Genomic DNA, 15,374 nt, shown 5'->3' with positions numbered 1-15,374 from the left:
GAAAAAAATTGTTAAGGTAAAAGTTCGTGCATAGAGACCGTACTTGTGTTTTTGTTATGAGTTTTTTTTGGAAGTAGACCAATGAAAACTACAGAAATTTTGTAAATTTCGATAATACTCGGAATTATTATATGAATACGAATCAGAGGAATAATTTTCTCAAATCTCCCAAATTTCTTAGAATCCACACCGCTGTCGTAATTTCCAACAGTCATCATTCTCTTCATCATTCTCTTTGCCTTATCCCTATGCGGGGTCGGCTTCCCTAATTGCATTTCTCCACACAATTCTATCTTGGGCCATATCAATGTTAATCCCCTTTACCAGCATGTCCTGCCTTATCGTCTCCCCCCAGGTCTTCTTTGGTCTTCCTCTCCTACTCCTTCCAGGAATCTGCACTTCAGCTATTCTTCGTATTGGGTGGTTAACGTCTCGACGTTGAACATGACCAAACCATCTTAACCTATGCTCTCTCATTTTGGCGTCAATTGGTGCCACACCTAGACTTCCCCTAATATACTCATTTCTAATTTTATCCTTCTTTGTCACTCCACTCATCCATCTAAGCATTCTCATTTCCGCCACATGCATTCGCTGTTCCTCTTTCTTTTTCACTGCCCAACATTCAGTTCCGTACATCATAGCTGGTCTTATGGCTGTTTTATAGAATTTTCCCTTCAGCTTCATTGGAATTTTTCTGTCACACAACACACCACTCGCTTCTTTCCACTTCATCCATCCAGCCCTAATTCTACTGCATGCATCTCCATCTATTTCTCCATTACTCTGTAATACCGATCCTAGGTACTTAAAACTATTGCTTTTTACAATCATTTCACCATCCAAAGATACCATTTTATTTGTAGTAGCTCCATCTTTAAATGAACATTCCAAATACTCTGTTTTTGTCCTACTAAGTTTTAAACCTTTTTCCTCCAGAGCTTGTCTCCACTGTTCCAGTTTTTGTTCTAAGTCTCTTTCACTATTTCCTACTAACACGACATCATCAGCATACATTAAGCACCATGGAATGTTACCCTGTATTTTCGCTGTTATTTGGTCCAAAACTAATGAGAATAAATACGGACTAAGCACAGAACCTTGATGCAATCCTACTTTCACATGAAATTTATCAGTCTCTCCCACACCTGTTTCTAACACTAGTCGTTACTCCCTCATACATATCCCTCACAATCTTTACATATTCACCAGGGACTCCTTTCTTATTGAGTGCCCACCAAAGAATCTCTCGAGGAACTCTATCATATGCTTTCTCAAGATCAATGAATATCATATGAGCGTTTGTTTCTTTACTCCTGTATTTTTCCATCAACTGTCTTATAATGAAAATTGCATCTGTTGTTGATCTACCCTGCATAAAGCCAAATTGATTCTCGGATATTTCGGTCTCTTCACGTATCCGTCTATCAATTACTCTTTCCCATATTTTCATGGTGTGGCTAAGCAGTTTTATAGCCTCGTAATTTCCAACAGTATCGTTTCTTATTAATGAATTGTATTGAATTAAACAGAATCACACTATAACGTGTAGTAGACCTACCTAGGATTATCAACAACAGGCTAACACACAAATTGGACTCATATCAACCAGTAGAGCAGGCAGGATTCCGAAAGGGATATTATAGCACCACTGACCATCTTCTAATAATTAGGACACTAATAGAGAAAGCTAACGAATACCATATAGATCTGCACTTAGCGTTCGTTAACTACGAAAAAGCATTTGACAGCGTGGAAATATGGGCAATAGAAACAGCTATAAACAACTGTAGAATAGATTCCAGATACAGATTGCTAATACATATAAGAAAGCAACAATGACAGTACAATTGGAAGAAACCACAAAACCCATACCAATTAACAGAGGAGTGCGACAGGGAGATGTTATTTCTCCTAAACTATTCACATTAGCACTGGAAGATGTTTTCAAAACAATGGAATGGACAAACATGGGAATAAACATAAATGGAAAGAAACTAAACCACCTAAGATATGCAGACGATGTAGTAGTCATAGCATCAAGTTTTGAAGAACTACAAACCATGCTAACCGAACTAGTAAATGAATCCGAACAAATAGGTCTAAAAATGAATTTTGCCAAAACAAAAACAATGACAAACACACAAGATAATAGAAACGTAATACTAAACGACACCACTGTAGAAGCGGTTAATGATTATATATATTTGGGACAGATAATAAAAATAAATAAGAAAAACCAAACAGCGGAGGTAAAAGGAAGGGTCATATTAGCCTGGGCAGGATTTGGGAAATTAAAATGGGTCCTAAAGAATAAAAAAATACAACAATACTTAAAACAAGAGTGTTTGATCAGTACATACTCCCAATTCTCACAAACGCATGCCAAACATGGACCTTGACCAAAGCAAACATGGATAAAATAATGAAGACACAAAGTGCCATGGAGAGAGCAATGTTAGGAGTAAAATTAACAGACAAAAAGCAAAACAACTGGGTAAGAAATAAAACAAAAGTCAAAGACGCAGGACAACATGTAGCTAGGCTAAAATGGAGCTTCGCAGGTCATAACGCTAGACAAATGGACAATAGGTGGAATACCACGATACAACAATGGAGACCATGGACAGGAAAGAGAGCCAGAGGACGACCGCAGATGAGATGGGGAGACGGCATTAAAAAGATCGGAGGAACGCACTGGAAACAGAAAGCACTAAACAGAAGCGAATGGAGGAAACTGGGGGGAAGCCTTTGTTCAAAATTGGACGAATTAAAGGGCAAAAGAAGAAGACCTACCTAGAGCTCATTTGTCGTAAGAGATACGAAAAAAATTGTTAAGGTAAAAGTTCGGGCATAGAGACAGTACTTGTGTTTTTGTTATGAGTTTTTTTTTGTAAGTACACCAATGAAAACTACAGAAATTTTGTAAATTCCGATAATACTCGGAAGTATTATATGTATGAATACGAATCAGAGAAATAATTTTCTCAAATCTCCCAAATTTCTTAGAATCCACACCGTTGTCGTAATTTCCAACAGTATCGTTTCTTATTAATGAATAGTATTGAATTAAACAGAATCACTACAACGTGTAGTAGACCTACCTAGAGCTCATTTGTCGTAAGAGATACGAAAAAAATTGTTAAGGTAAAAGTTTGGGCATAGAGACAGTACTTGTGTTTTTGTTATGAGTTTTTTTTTTGTAAGTAGACCAATGAAAACTACAGAAATTTTGTAAATTCCGATAATACTCTGAAGTATTATATGAATACGAATCAGAGAAATGATTTTCTCAAATCTCCCAAATTTCTTAGAATCCACACCGCTGTCGTAATTTCCAACAGTATCGTTTCTTATTAATGAATAGTATTGAATTAAACAGAATCACTATAACGTGTAGTAGACCTACCTAGAGCTCATTTGTCGTAAGAGATACGAAAAAAATTGTTAAGGTAAAAGTTCGGGCATAGAGATAGTACATACTTGTGTTTTTGTTATGAGTTTTTTTTTTGTAAGTAGACCAGTGAAAACTACAGAAATTTTGTAAATTCCGATAATACTCTGAAGTATTATATGAATACGAATCAGAGAAATAATTTTCTCAAATCTCCCAAATTTCTTAGAATCCACACCGCTGTCGTAATTTCCAACAGTATCGTTTCTTATTAATGAATAGTATTGAATTAGACAGAATCACACTATAACGTGTAGTAGACCTACCGTGGAAATCACGTTAATAAAACGCGTCAAGTACGCTACCTCACAGGTGGAGTGGAAAGTTTCTTTATAGAAAAAGACAGCCAATACAAAATAAGTGATTGATGTGATCGTTCATGGGTAATCTTTCATTTTTCCGACTGTATATATTTTAATTCTTATAATATCTTCGAAACAGTGACTCTTGCGAGAAAAAATATATAGACAATTTTTATACATAATTGCATGATCTACAGTACCTATGTGCATGAGTAGGTACATCAAATTTTAAAAAGGTAACGATAAATTTCATTTAGGATACTAATTATAGAGCGACATTCACGATTTTTTTTACAAAAAAGGGCCAACTTTATTTTGAGCGTAACTTGCTTAGTTTTGATGCTATAAACTTTTATAAAAACTTGTTCTTTTTTCGCTCACCAATCTAGGGCTACGGCCACACAAGCAACAATTTACGGCGCTGTAAGAGCAGTAACATGAAGCGCGAAAAATGGGTCCTATCCTATGTTGGTATGTTGCTGCGCGATATTTTACAGCTCAGTCTGGCCATCCACTACACTACACTCACCGTGGGACCCATTTTCGCGCTTCATTTTACTGCTCTTACATCGTCGTAAATTGTCGCTTGTGTGGCCGTAGTCTCAAAGTATTGACTTAGTGAAAAAACTTTATACGACAAAAGTTGCTTAGAATAATTGAGGCTATCAGCGCAAAAGTGGTGTAACCCCAGACTACTTACTTAGGAGATAATAAGGAATTAAAATTTGGGTAAACTGATTTTTAATTTAATTTTTTTTGTAAACATTATTTTATTTGTTTTGTTTTTGATTTATAAAAAATACTTTAGAATCTACACTAACTGTATAGTTTTGTGTTAATTAAGCTAATAATTAGAAAAAAAATGTGGGTTACACCATTTCTGCACGTATCATATTTTGGTTGCATGTGAAATAATAAACAGGTTACACTACATGAGAACAAGTTTTATTAGGAAACAATGCAAATAGTACATAGTTATGGTAATTCTTCGTCTGAGTCATAATGAAACACTTCATCCTGGACTCTGTTGGAACTATTAAGGCTATTATAGAAAGTATGATGTACTGGCGGGATGAACTGTAACAATTCAAAAAGGTCTTTTTTATTTTTTTCAACAATAGTTGGTTTTTCCAAAGCATCTAGTTGTACTACAGTTTCCGACTGCCTTTTCTTCACACTGACTTCTTCAAAGAGAACTTCTTCATTATTTGAGTATTTGTAGAAGATTGAAAATGGATGAAGTTTATGGAATTTTAACCACTGAATTTTCAACCACTCCACTTTGGTTTTACCAACTGAAATTCTTCGATTAGTTATATTTTTTTCTAGTGATTTGGAAGAGAAAAAATCACTTGCAGTCAGTTGTATAACTTTGAATATTTTTTTTCGAGCCGTTTTAATTACTTCAATCCAGTTATATGGTACATATATTTCCTTAAAGAATTTTTTATTTTTTTTTTCTATTAGGCCAAAATCTTGGTCAGAGGGTAGGTATGAGTGTCCACTGACCAAAAATTTATGATCTATTTCTTCAATAGTGAACTCCGGATTAGAAACCACATACTGGCAAATCAATGACAACATTGCCAACAATATTTCTATTTTGCCCCCCACACTGATCTGAGTACATGATTGCTTTAACGAGGTTACACCACTCTTGCTCTATAGTTTTGCTTAATATGACCCGTGCAAAAACAGATTTTTTCAGCGCCATCCGTTGATGGGTATTAAAAGGTGGCTTACACTACTGTTGTATTGAAGATTATTATGTAACGAATGTATTTTACACCAAAACAGCATTTTGCAAAAATGTGGGTTACACCACTTTTGCGCTGATAGCCTCAATTATAGTCCAGAGAAATAAGATTTTTCTCGTGACACATCCCCCTTCAGGCCGAAACCAAATTTTTTGAATAGTATGGACATCTGTATTAATAATCTATATGTTTCCTGCAAACGATTTTGATGATATACATAGTTATAAACAAATGAAGATCAAAAAACGGTAAATTTTCGCTTTTTTCGTCTATTACTAAAAAGTGAAGCATTCTAAACAAATTTGAGAATAAGAAACTCGTAAATCATATAAAAAGCTTGTTGCTTAGAAAATTGCAAAATAAGTCATAAATTTTGAGATTTTATAAATGTTCATAACTTCTGTAAAAATTAAGTTAGAACCTTTTTATTACACGGAACGCTGAGACTTCTTGTGCTTAAATTATATTTTAAATTTCAAAGCAATTGGTCAACTAGTTTAAAAGTTATTTACTTTGAATATCCCAAATTCATTTTTTTGCAACACTGTAAGTCAGAAAATTATGAGGTTAGAGTAATACAGGGGTCGGCAAACTTTTTAGCCTAAGAGCCAAATATGAACATTACAACAATTTAAAAAAAATTGGGAGCCAAATCTGCTTTTATTACACTAAATAAAACTAAAGGGTCTACTAGTCGGTAAAGATAATGAAAAATGCTCCCAGCAATATTCCAAAAATAAAAAACCACATGTTCTACATCAAAAAGTATTTGACCAAAAAAAATTTTAAACCCCTATAGCCCCATCCATAACCCCCCAAAAAATTAAAACGTGTTTTTTCGGCGATATCTTTGTTACTAATCATCGTAGAAATTTTCTTTCGTTTTTTAAGGTTTTATTTCCTACAACACTATTTTTTACAAAATTTTTGGCGCAAAATCCATGTTTTTAAATGTTGATAATGTGTTGAACCGAAAAAGGAAAGAACAGCAAACATGAGCTTTTTCAGCTGATCATAAGAATCAGGAATACTACATCCAAGCGTTGAAATTGATCATGTCTTCCTTCTCCAGGTCATTCAAAGCAGACCACTTGTGTTGTGAACATTTTTTTTTCTCCAATATTTCCAATTCAACACAAAGACGTTCGAATTTAGAGCGCCATACCATTTAAAGCTATTAATGCCAATTTCAAAAGGAGGCAATTTCAACTCAGTTATCGTAGCATCAAAAGGATATTTGACAAATGCTAAAGTTTGTAAGTTTGATAAAAGCTAATTTATCAGAATAAGATGTAGGTAATGTTTTTCATACCAAATTTTTTGGATATTTGGGCCAGAGCCGCAACTAAGGAGCCAAAGAGCCACATGTGGCTCTAGAGCCGCACTTTGCCGACCACTGCAGTAATACTTCGGACAGTTTATGAAAGAAGAACATTTATACTATTAACTTAATTAAAAAAAAATGACAACAAGTAGTTTTAAACAGTGTAAAATTATTTTGCAAAAACATGTCGATTTTTTGCTTACTTATAAACAATTAGAATAACTTTTTAACCGTTATCCGTAGAAAAATTATTTTTTCATATTTAGAAAGACTGAATTTTTATACACATTTAGAAAGAAAAATAATTGTCCTAGGACAATTAGTGACGAAGTTAGCCCCCTCCCCTTTTTTTAATTCACATGTTCTTGCAAAATAATTTTGCGATATTTAGAATTATTTTTTGTCATTTTTTTTAATTAAATTAATAGTGCAAATCTTCTTCTTTCATAAACTATCCAAAGTATTACTGTAACTTCATCATTTTCTGACTTATAGTGTTGCGCAAAAAAAATTAATTTGGGATAAACAAATTAAATAACTTTTAAACTATTTGACCAAATTGATTTGAAATTTAGGATATGATTTAAGCACAAGAAGTCTCAACATTCCGTGTAATAAGAAGGTTCTACGTTAATTTTTAAATAAGTTATGAATATTTATAAAAACTCAAAATTTATGATTTATTTTGCAATTTTCTAAGCAACCAATAAGGATAGACATATTCAGCGAACGCCATATTGAAGTTTTTTATACGATTTATGAGTTTCTTACTCTCAAATTTGTTTAAAATGCTTAACTGTTTGGTAATAGACGAAAAAAGCGAAAATTTACCGTTTTTGATCTTCATTTTATATCATCAAAATCGGCTGCAGGAAACATATTATGTTATTATTATAGATGTCCATACTACTCAAAAAAATTGGTTTCGGGCTGGAGGGGGTTGTGTCACCAACAGGATATTTTTTTCTCCTTATTTCTCTGAACTAGTAGTCAATTTATCGATTTTCGTTATTTTGAACGTTTGTTTTTTCACCCAAGTAAAACAACCCTCGGGTTAAGTCCAAAAGTAAAGTAGAGGATAACAGGAGCCTAAATCCAAGTTTTTGAAGCAAATCCGTCGTGACTAGGAAAATTACACTCCAAAAGTCCAAAGCGGTCATTTACTGGCCTGATAATAAATGTGGCGAATATATGCCATAGAACGGTAAATGGATGTCTTAAGTTTCGAACTGTTATAATAAAAAAAATTAATAACCTATTCATCATCAGAGCTGCAAATTTGGAAAAACGTTGTAGGTGTTAAAGGATTATTAATTAAACAGTTGCATGATACGATCAGTGTTAATCATTGTAAAAATGACTTGTGTTTTTTTAATATCTTAAAAAAAATAATATTGAATGGATGTACACTATAATCACTTAAATACAAAATCGTGGGATGTATAAAAAATTTACAATTCAATAAAATTAGATGAAAAATGCAACTCAGTAAATTCTTCTTCTTTCATTTCCAATATGCAATTAAAAATTATTCTCGACTAAAGATGTTACTACAACGTGTCAAGAGTTTCTACCATAATTAAATATTTTTCCATTTTTTAGTAGTTTTTTGCATATTTTTTTTTAACAGACCCAGTATGTGCTAAGCCTTAACTTTAAATATTGCTGAGGTGATAGAGCTGTAAGGACAATATCCGAAGAATGTACAACCTATACAAGAACTGTTGGGTTTTATGAAAACACGAAGAGAAGAGAGCAGAACAAAGCCGGAATCCAAAGAAACGTGGAGCTTGATTAGATTAATGTTTGATTTGATTTGTAATTTAGATATATGTTGGCGTGTGTTGATTTTCTATACACCTGAGGGTCATTCTATATCAACTCAACACACCTAATTTCCACCCCTCTTCAGATTTGGTTATAATTTGGAATACTCATACAAAATTTTAAATTTTTATCTCAAGTCGTTTCCGAAATATTGTTATGTAAAGTTTTCCAAATAAATCCAAAAGACCGCGACCATACTTTATTGGAAGATGGATGATGGGAGAGGTGTCAACAAGTTTTTCTCAAACAAAAAAAAAATATAATTTGGTTAAGTTTTTTTCCAAAAACTACATAATTCAAAATTTTCATAATATTCCTACAAATGCATATAGTCGAGGAAATGAAGCTGGAAAAATGGCAAAACCTCGCAATTTTTTCGTCCAGCATCGATTTGTACAAAAATTTGGGATTAGGCTCACTTCACCCTCTAGTTCATTTTCTATATTGAGTCGTTGTACGCTTTTGACGTTTTAAGGGTGAAAACCACCCCTAATTGTAAAAAATTACAAAATAACATTTTAAACTTTAATATTGTCAACATTTGGTTCTTATTAGGTTTATAATGATTGTTTTGTGCTTTAAGATATACTACCATAATATTTCAACCCTTAAAACAACCCTTGGTGGAGCTATATATCAAAAGTTTACTTATCCTAAAAGAATAATTTCGGCTTGCACCAATTTACATAAAAATTTGGGTTTAGGATCATCTTACCCTGTACTTCATATTCTATATCATGCTCAAGGGCGTTGATTATTTTTAGGGGTGTAAACTACCCTTATTTTCAAAAATTATATAAAAACATTGTAAACTTTAATATAGGTAATATTTGGTTTTGACTGGTTAAATAATGATTCGTTTTATGCTCTGGATATAATATCATAATATTTCAACCCTTAAAAACCACCCTTAATAACATTGCAATTTTTATAAGTAGACAATTTAATAGATCTATACAGAAAAAAAAGTAGAATTAAAGAATTACAAAAACATTTATTTACACAAAAATACGAATTTACAAATATATAAAAATACACATACAAATAGTTTTTTAGTCATCCAGTATACGAACCGGCTCTGTGGTATTATATAGGTACATTGAAAATGCTCTATAAGGGGACTATTCGAATTTTTCGAAAAAAAAAATTAGTTTTATAAACATAGCTCCTTCATTTTTGGCGATACAAAGTTTTTTCAATAATAGTTTTGTAGGATTTTTAAAGAGTAATAAGACTGTGTAAATTAAATTCCGTAAGATCCCTTAATTTTTAATTGAGGTGGGTTTAAAGGGCTCGAATAAGGGGATATTTGCTCGTAAATAGATGTTTTAAACAGCTATATCTCGTTAACTGTTCACTGTAATGAAAATCTAGGCATAAGAAAATTTTAGCTATTAAAAAAGCTACAATTTAGTAGTTCATCATTTTTTTTTGTATCTCCAGTATTTTCGGAGATATTTTGAAGATAATGATAAAAAATGCAAAATGGCAAAAAATCAATTTTTCTTTAAACTCCAATTTTTCTAAAATTAGGCCTTTTAAATAGGTCAAACTTCTTGGGTGTATTGATAATATAAATATAAAAGGAATTACAGAAATGCGAAGACCAATTTTTAGTTACAAGGGTAGTTATGGGGTTGTTTTCACTGTTATTTTCGTAGAGAAAAACAGGTACCGACATTTTTTTTATCATAAGTTGCTCAATTTTTATGCTAGAATCTTTTTAATATTTTTTTTGAAAGATCTTATTGTATGCTTGAAAAAACATCATGTAAGTTTTCCTGGAAAAATGCAAAGTTTTCCTGTTATTTGGCTTTGATTATTTCAAACTATGCATTTGACGAAAAAGCTAACTTTTAACATGCCGTATCTAGGTTTGTATTGGTCATAAAAATATTATAGAAAAACAGTTTCGTTTGTGTTACTAAAAGATACAATTTTGATATCTACAGTTTTTTGATTAAATGCATATTTTTCGAGTTATTCTCAAAAAACCCTCTAAAAATGTCGATTTTTCCGTCGAAAAACTGTTACTTTCAACCACGAATAACTCGAAAAATATTAGTTTTACGAAGAAAATGTAAAAAACATTTTTTTTCTTAAAATTAGGTTTTACATCGATTTACATGGTTAAAATGTAATTAAAAATACTCACCCCCGAGATGGGGTGGCAACTACCCCCAAGGTTTTAGCGTACAGCAGCATGATATAGAAAATGATCCTTGGACTATTTCCTACCTTTTGTGGGAATTTCAAGTAAATCCATGCTGGACGAAAAAATTGCGAGCCAAAATGCTTCATTTCCTCGACTAATAATACTGTTGTTAATAACATATAAAACTTTTATCATGGGATGGTGATGGGTTCAACATAAAAAAAATAATTTTACACATACAGCATGATGCAAATGAAAGGAATAAATTCGTAATGTCGCAAGCTGGCGACTTTAAGGAAAAATCCCGAAACAGGTCGATTTTTATATTTAAATTGTAATTTTTTGGCATATCGTCGTTGCCAAGTCAAAAGCTGCTAAGTGGGACTTTTTCACAAAAGGAGATATCTGTATTGTTTAACAGATTTTTACGTTGGTCACCGTCCTATAAATACAGTTATATGGTAATTCATATAATTGCTGTAATATCCAAGTTTGAAAAATATGTTATGTGAGCGGGTATCGCAATAAACATGCTATGTGGAGTCCTCATCCACGTAGAAGAAAAATATTTATATAACGCCCGCCCGTCATACACTGCTATGTGGATTTCTTCATGCACATAGCAGAAATAATTAACGACCTTCAAATGAACGTTTAGGTTTTATCTGTCTCCTGTAAAATTCTATAAAAGCAGCTTTTGACTTGGCAACGACGATATATATCATACTAGTGACGTCATCCATCTGGGCGTGATGACGTAATCGATGATTTTTTTAAATGAGGCTATAGGTCGTGTGTTAGCTCATTTGAAAGGTTATTTAATACTCTGTTCAGTAATATAAACAATAAATATTTGTACAGGGTGGCAAATTTTTTTTTTAATTAAGTTAATTTACAAAAAACAAGAATGTATGTAATTTATCTGTTTCTGGCAACAGTAAATCTATTTTAAATTAAATAAATTACATACCGTCTTCTTTTTTTGTCAATTAATTTAACAAAAAAAACTTTTTTTTGCCACCCTGTATAAATAATTATATTATTGTTTATTAATTACTGAACAGAGACTTAAATAACCTTTCAAATGAGCTAGCACACGACACCTAGTCTCATTTAAAAAATCATCGAATACGTCATCACGCCCAGATCGATGACGTCACTAGTATGATATATATTTATATATGTCAAAAATTTACAATTTAAAAATAAAAATCGACCTGTTTCGGGATTTTTCCCAGCTTGCGACATTACGAATTTATTCCTTTCATTTGCACTATACTGTATGTGTAAAACTTTTTTTTTTTATGTTGAACCCATCACCATCCCATGATAAAATTTTTATATGTTATTAACAACAGTACTATGTATTTGTAGGAATATGATGAAAATTTTAAATTATGTACTTTTTGGAAAAAAACTTAAGGGAGCGTTCAAGTATTACGTAACGCGATTTTTGACGTAACATCATGCTGTATATATCACTGTAAAGAGCTTTAAAAATGCTGCAAAATGACACCTCTCCCAGCATTCTAGCTCAATTAGGACAGCTTCTACAACCATTCCAATAAAGTATAGTCGCGATGTTTTGGATTTTTTTGGACAACTTTACATAACCAGATTTCGGAAACGGCTTGAGATAAAAATTTAACATTTTGTATTTTTCTTCATCTAATCATCCACTAGGAGTACTCTAAATTTTAACAAAATCTAAATAGGTCAGGAAAAAAATTAATTCAAAGTGTGTTGATTTGACCTGGAATAGCTCCTGAGTCTCATATCCAGTATCCTTCTTTGAGACTAAAACATCGAGGAAAGGTAGTGTGTTATATTCTCTTCCCATGGTACATGTTTTTGTCTCTTTCTTCTTTATCGTTTATATTATTACTTTATTTATCTACGAATGATTAACTTTGGGATCAAGAATGGAAAATGGAGAACTGAGAAGAAGAATGACCATGAAATAAGAGACATAATAAAGGGAAAAAATATAGTTAGATTTATTACAGCTCAGAGACTGAGATATCTGTGAGAAATAGAGAGAAGGAAAAACGAGCTACTGATTAAGGTCACAAGATGGATGCCAGAAACTGAAAGGCCAAAGGAAATATCCAAATATTGAAAGTGAGCAACTGGAGGGAACCTATGCATGGATCGAAATGAGTGGAGGAAAATTGTAAGTCGTACAACTTTATGACATACATACATAAAGAATGGAGAATGCGGAGTGATACACCGCAATAAGCGAATCAGAGAGCAATAAGTAAGAGTGGCAAACATTCCAATCACGAATGAAAGGCCTTGGTGATGATAATAGGTAGTATTGTATTATAGAATTATTAAATATCACCAGTAAATCACTTGCTATCATTATTACTCCCACAAAGACTATTTAAAATTCATTTCATGTAATCTAACACATTATCTTTAAATTAAGTTGAACCTATCACCTCAAAAATACTAAGAACCGTTTAAAAATGTATTCATTTGATAACATCCGGCCATTTTATGTTACGTATTACTTACTTGGCAATAGAGAAATAAAATCCCTCTGCAACATGGGCTTGAGATAGGAGTTTATATGACCATGTTGATAGTGGCACATCCTGGCCAGCAGATTCTCCACAAATTCCACCTGGTCTGTTTCGCTCCATTTCTCAAAGTATTTCAGACATGCTTCTCTCTCCGTGTTGAATGTTGCCGAAGGTTCTTTCTTTCGAGCTGTATCATATGGTGGCAAAATTGTCATTGGATACTGAAACAAAAAAGCTAAGTTGAAAAAACAATTTAGGAATAACAGTAGACAATAAGTTCTTTAGTAATAAGCACATTATAGTTTGCTATATCAAATGAAACAAAATAATGTATAAAAAAATCCTGGAAATGTTTTTATTGATTTCGACAAAAAGCCCAACAAATAAGAATAAATGAAATGTATGAAATATAATGTAGTACGGTGTACTTATTAAATTTATGAATACTCTGTAAGGATATAAAAATGCAACTACATAAATCGAAAAAGTTTAGGAAACTTTAAAAAAAGTGACATTACTAAACTGTCATATATTTTAATAGACTTCAATTAAAAGTCAATTTATAAATATGTACATTTGACTAGTTTACATCTTCATTTTTACATTGTTATATTAGTATGGTATAACTAGACCCAAACCCAGACATCCAAAGTGAAAGTTATCCTCCAACACCAAATTGTTCTATATGGTCCACATAATGTTAAGAAAAAAGTCACACCATTTTGAGCGTCGGGTTGGGTTTGGGGGGGGGGGGAGAAATAGGTCAATTCGTGGTTTTTTACGTATTTCGTCAATATTTCTAAAACTATGCGGTTTAGCATGAACAACATTCTATACAAAAATGTTCTACATTAAATTTGAAATAAAAAAGGCCCTATGCATAATCCTTCTAAAATGAACGGTTCCAAACTTTTACGATAGTTCTTGGGCAATTTATAATATTATTACTGATGAAAGAAATTTTCTTTAACAGAATTGTGTTAAATAGCAAATTTTATTTACAAAACACAATCCTGTTAAAGAAAATTTCTTTTATCAGTAATAATATTATAAATTGCCCAACAGATATAAAAAGTATCGAAAACCTCCACTTTTCACCCTCCGTAACTCTGGAACCGTTGATTTTATAACAATTATGTATAGGACCCTTTTTATTTTAAATTTTATGTAGACTATTTTTGTATAGAACATTGTTTACGCTAAAGCATAGTTTTGGAAATATTGACGAAAAACGTAAAAAAACTACTAATTTATCGACTTCTCACCCATCTCCCCCTCAAACCGGACGCTCAAAATGGTGTAACTTTTTACTGAACAATATGTGGACGATACAGAACAATTTGGTGTTGGAGAAAAACTTTTACTTTGGATGTCTGGGTTAGACCTTTTTTTGGACCAATTATACTATACTACCTCCGTAACTTTGGAACCGTTCATTTTAGAAGGAATATGCATAGGACTTTTTTTATTTCAAGTTTAATGTAAAACATTTTTGTATAGAAGGTTGTTCATGCTAAACCGCATAGTTTTAGAAGTATTGACGAAATACGTAAAAAACTACGAAGTTACCGATTTCTTCCCCACCTCTCCCCCAAACCCGACGCTCAAAATGGTGTGACTTTTCCTGAACATTATGAACAATTTGGTGTTGGAGAACAACTTTCACTTTGGATGTCTGGGTTATGCCATTTTTTGGATCAATTGTATCATACTATAATATGTACTGTAAAATCTCAGTGTCGTTCGGATTTGATAAATGTCAAAGTGCTTGTCAAAAATGTCAAGCACTATTAAAGCTAAAATAAAAAGCTATTAAACGCGTCCAAAATGCCTAGAATGCATTTGAACTACGCGCAAAACACAAGATTAATTGCCAAACTCGTAGAAGGTTGTTCACGAAAGCAACTTGCTGCAGATTTGAACGTGAGCCATATGTGCATATGGAAAATCAAACGATTAATTATTTATATGGGAAATAAGCCACAATTAAAATGAAAAAAATAATTTTATTAACGTTTCGACGC

At 32.3% G+C, this 15,374-nt stretch overlaps 1 protein-coding gene across 3 annotated transcripts in view; it reads right to left on the bottom strand.

Moving 5' to 3' along the window:
- The window catches only part of LOC114326685 (F-box/WD repeat-containing protein 1A), a 321,344-nt gene that overhangs the window by 80,720 nt on the left and 225,250 nt on the right, over positions 1–15,374 (bottom strand). For all 3 annotated transcript variants that reach the window (XM_028275095.2, XM_050650155.1, XM_028275096.2), the window contains exon 2: positions 13,343–13,571. In XM_028275095.2, the coding sequence (XP_028130896.1) occupies positions 13,343–13,571 (229 nt within the window). The remainder of the gene's footprint in view (positions 1–13,342; positions 13,572–15,374) is intronic.

This window comes from Diabrotica virgifera, chromosome 5 (genome assembly GCF_917563875.1).
Source record: "Diabrotica virgifera virgifera chromosome 5, PGI_DIABVI_V3a".
Taxonomy (NCBI): Eukaryota; Metazoa; Arthropoda; class Insecta; order Coleoptera; family Chrysomelidae; genus Diabrotica; species Diabrotica virgifera.
This window is presented reverse-complemented; position numbering and strand designations above follow the sequence as displayed.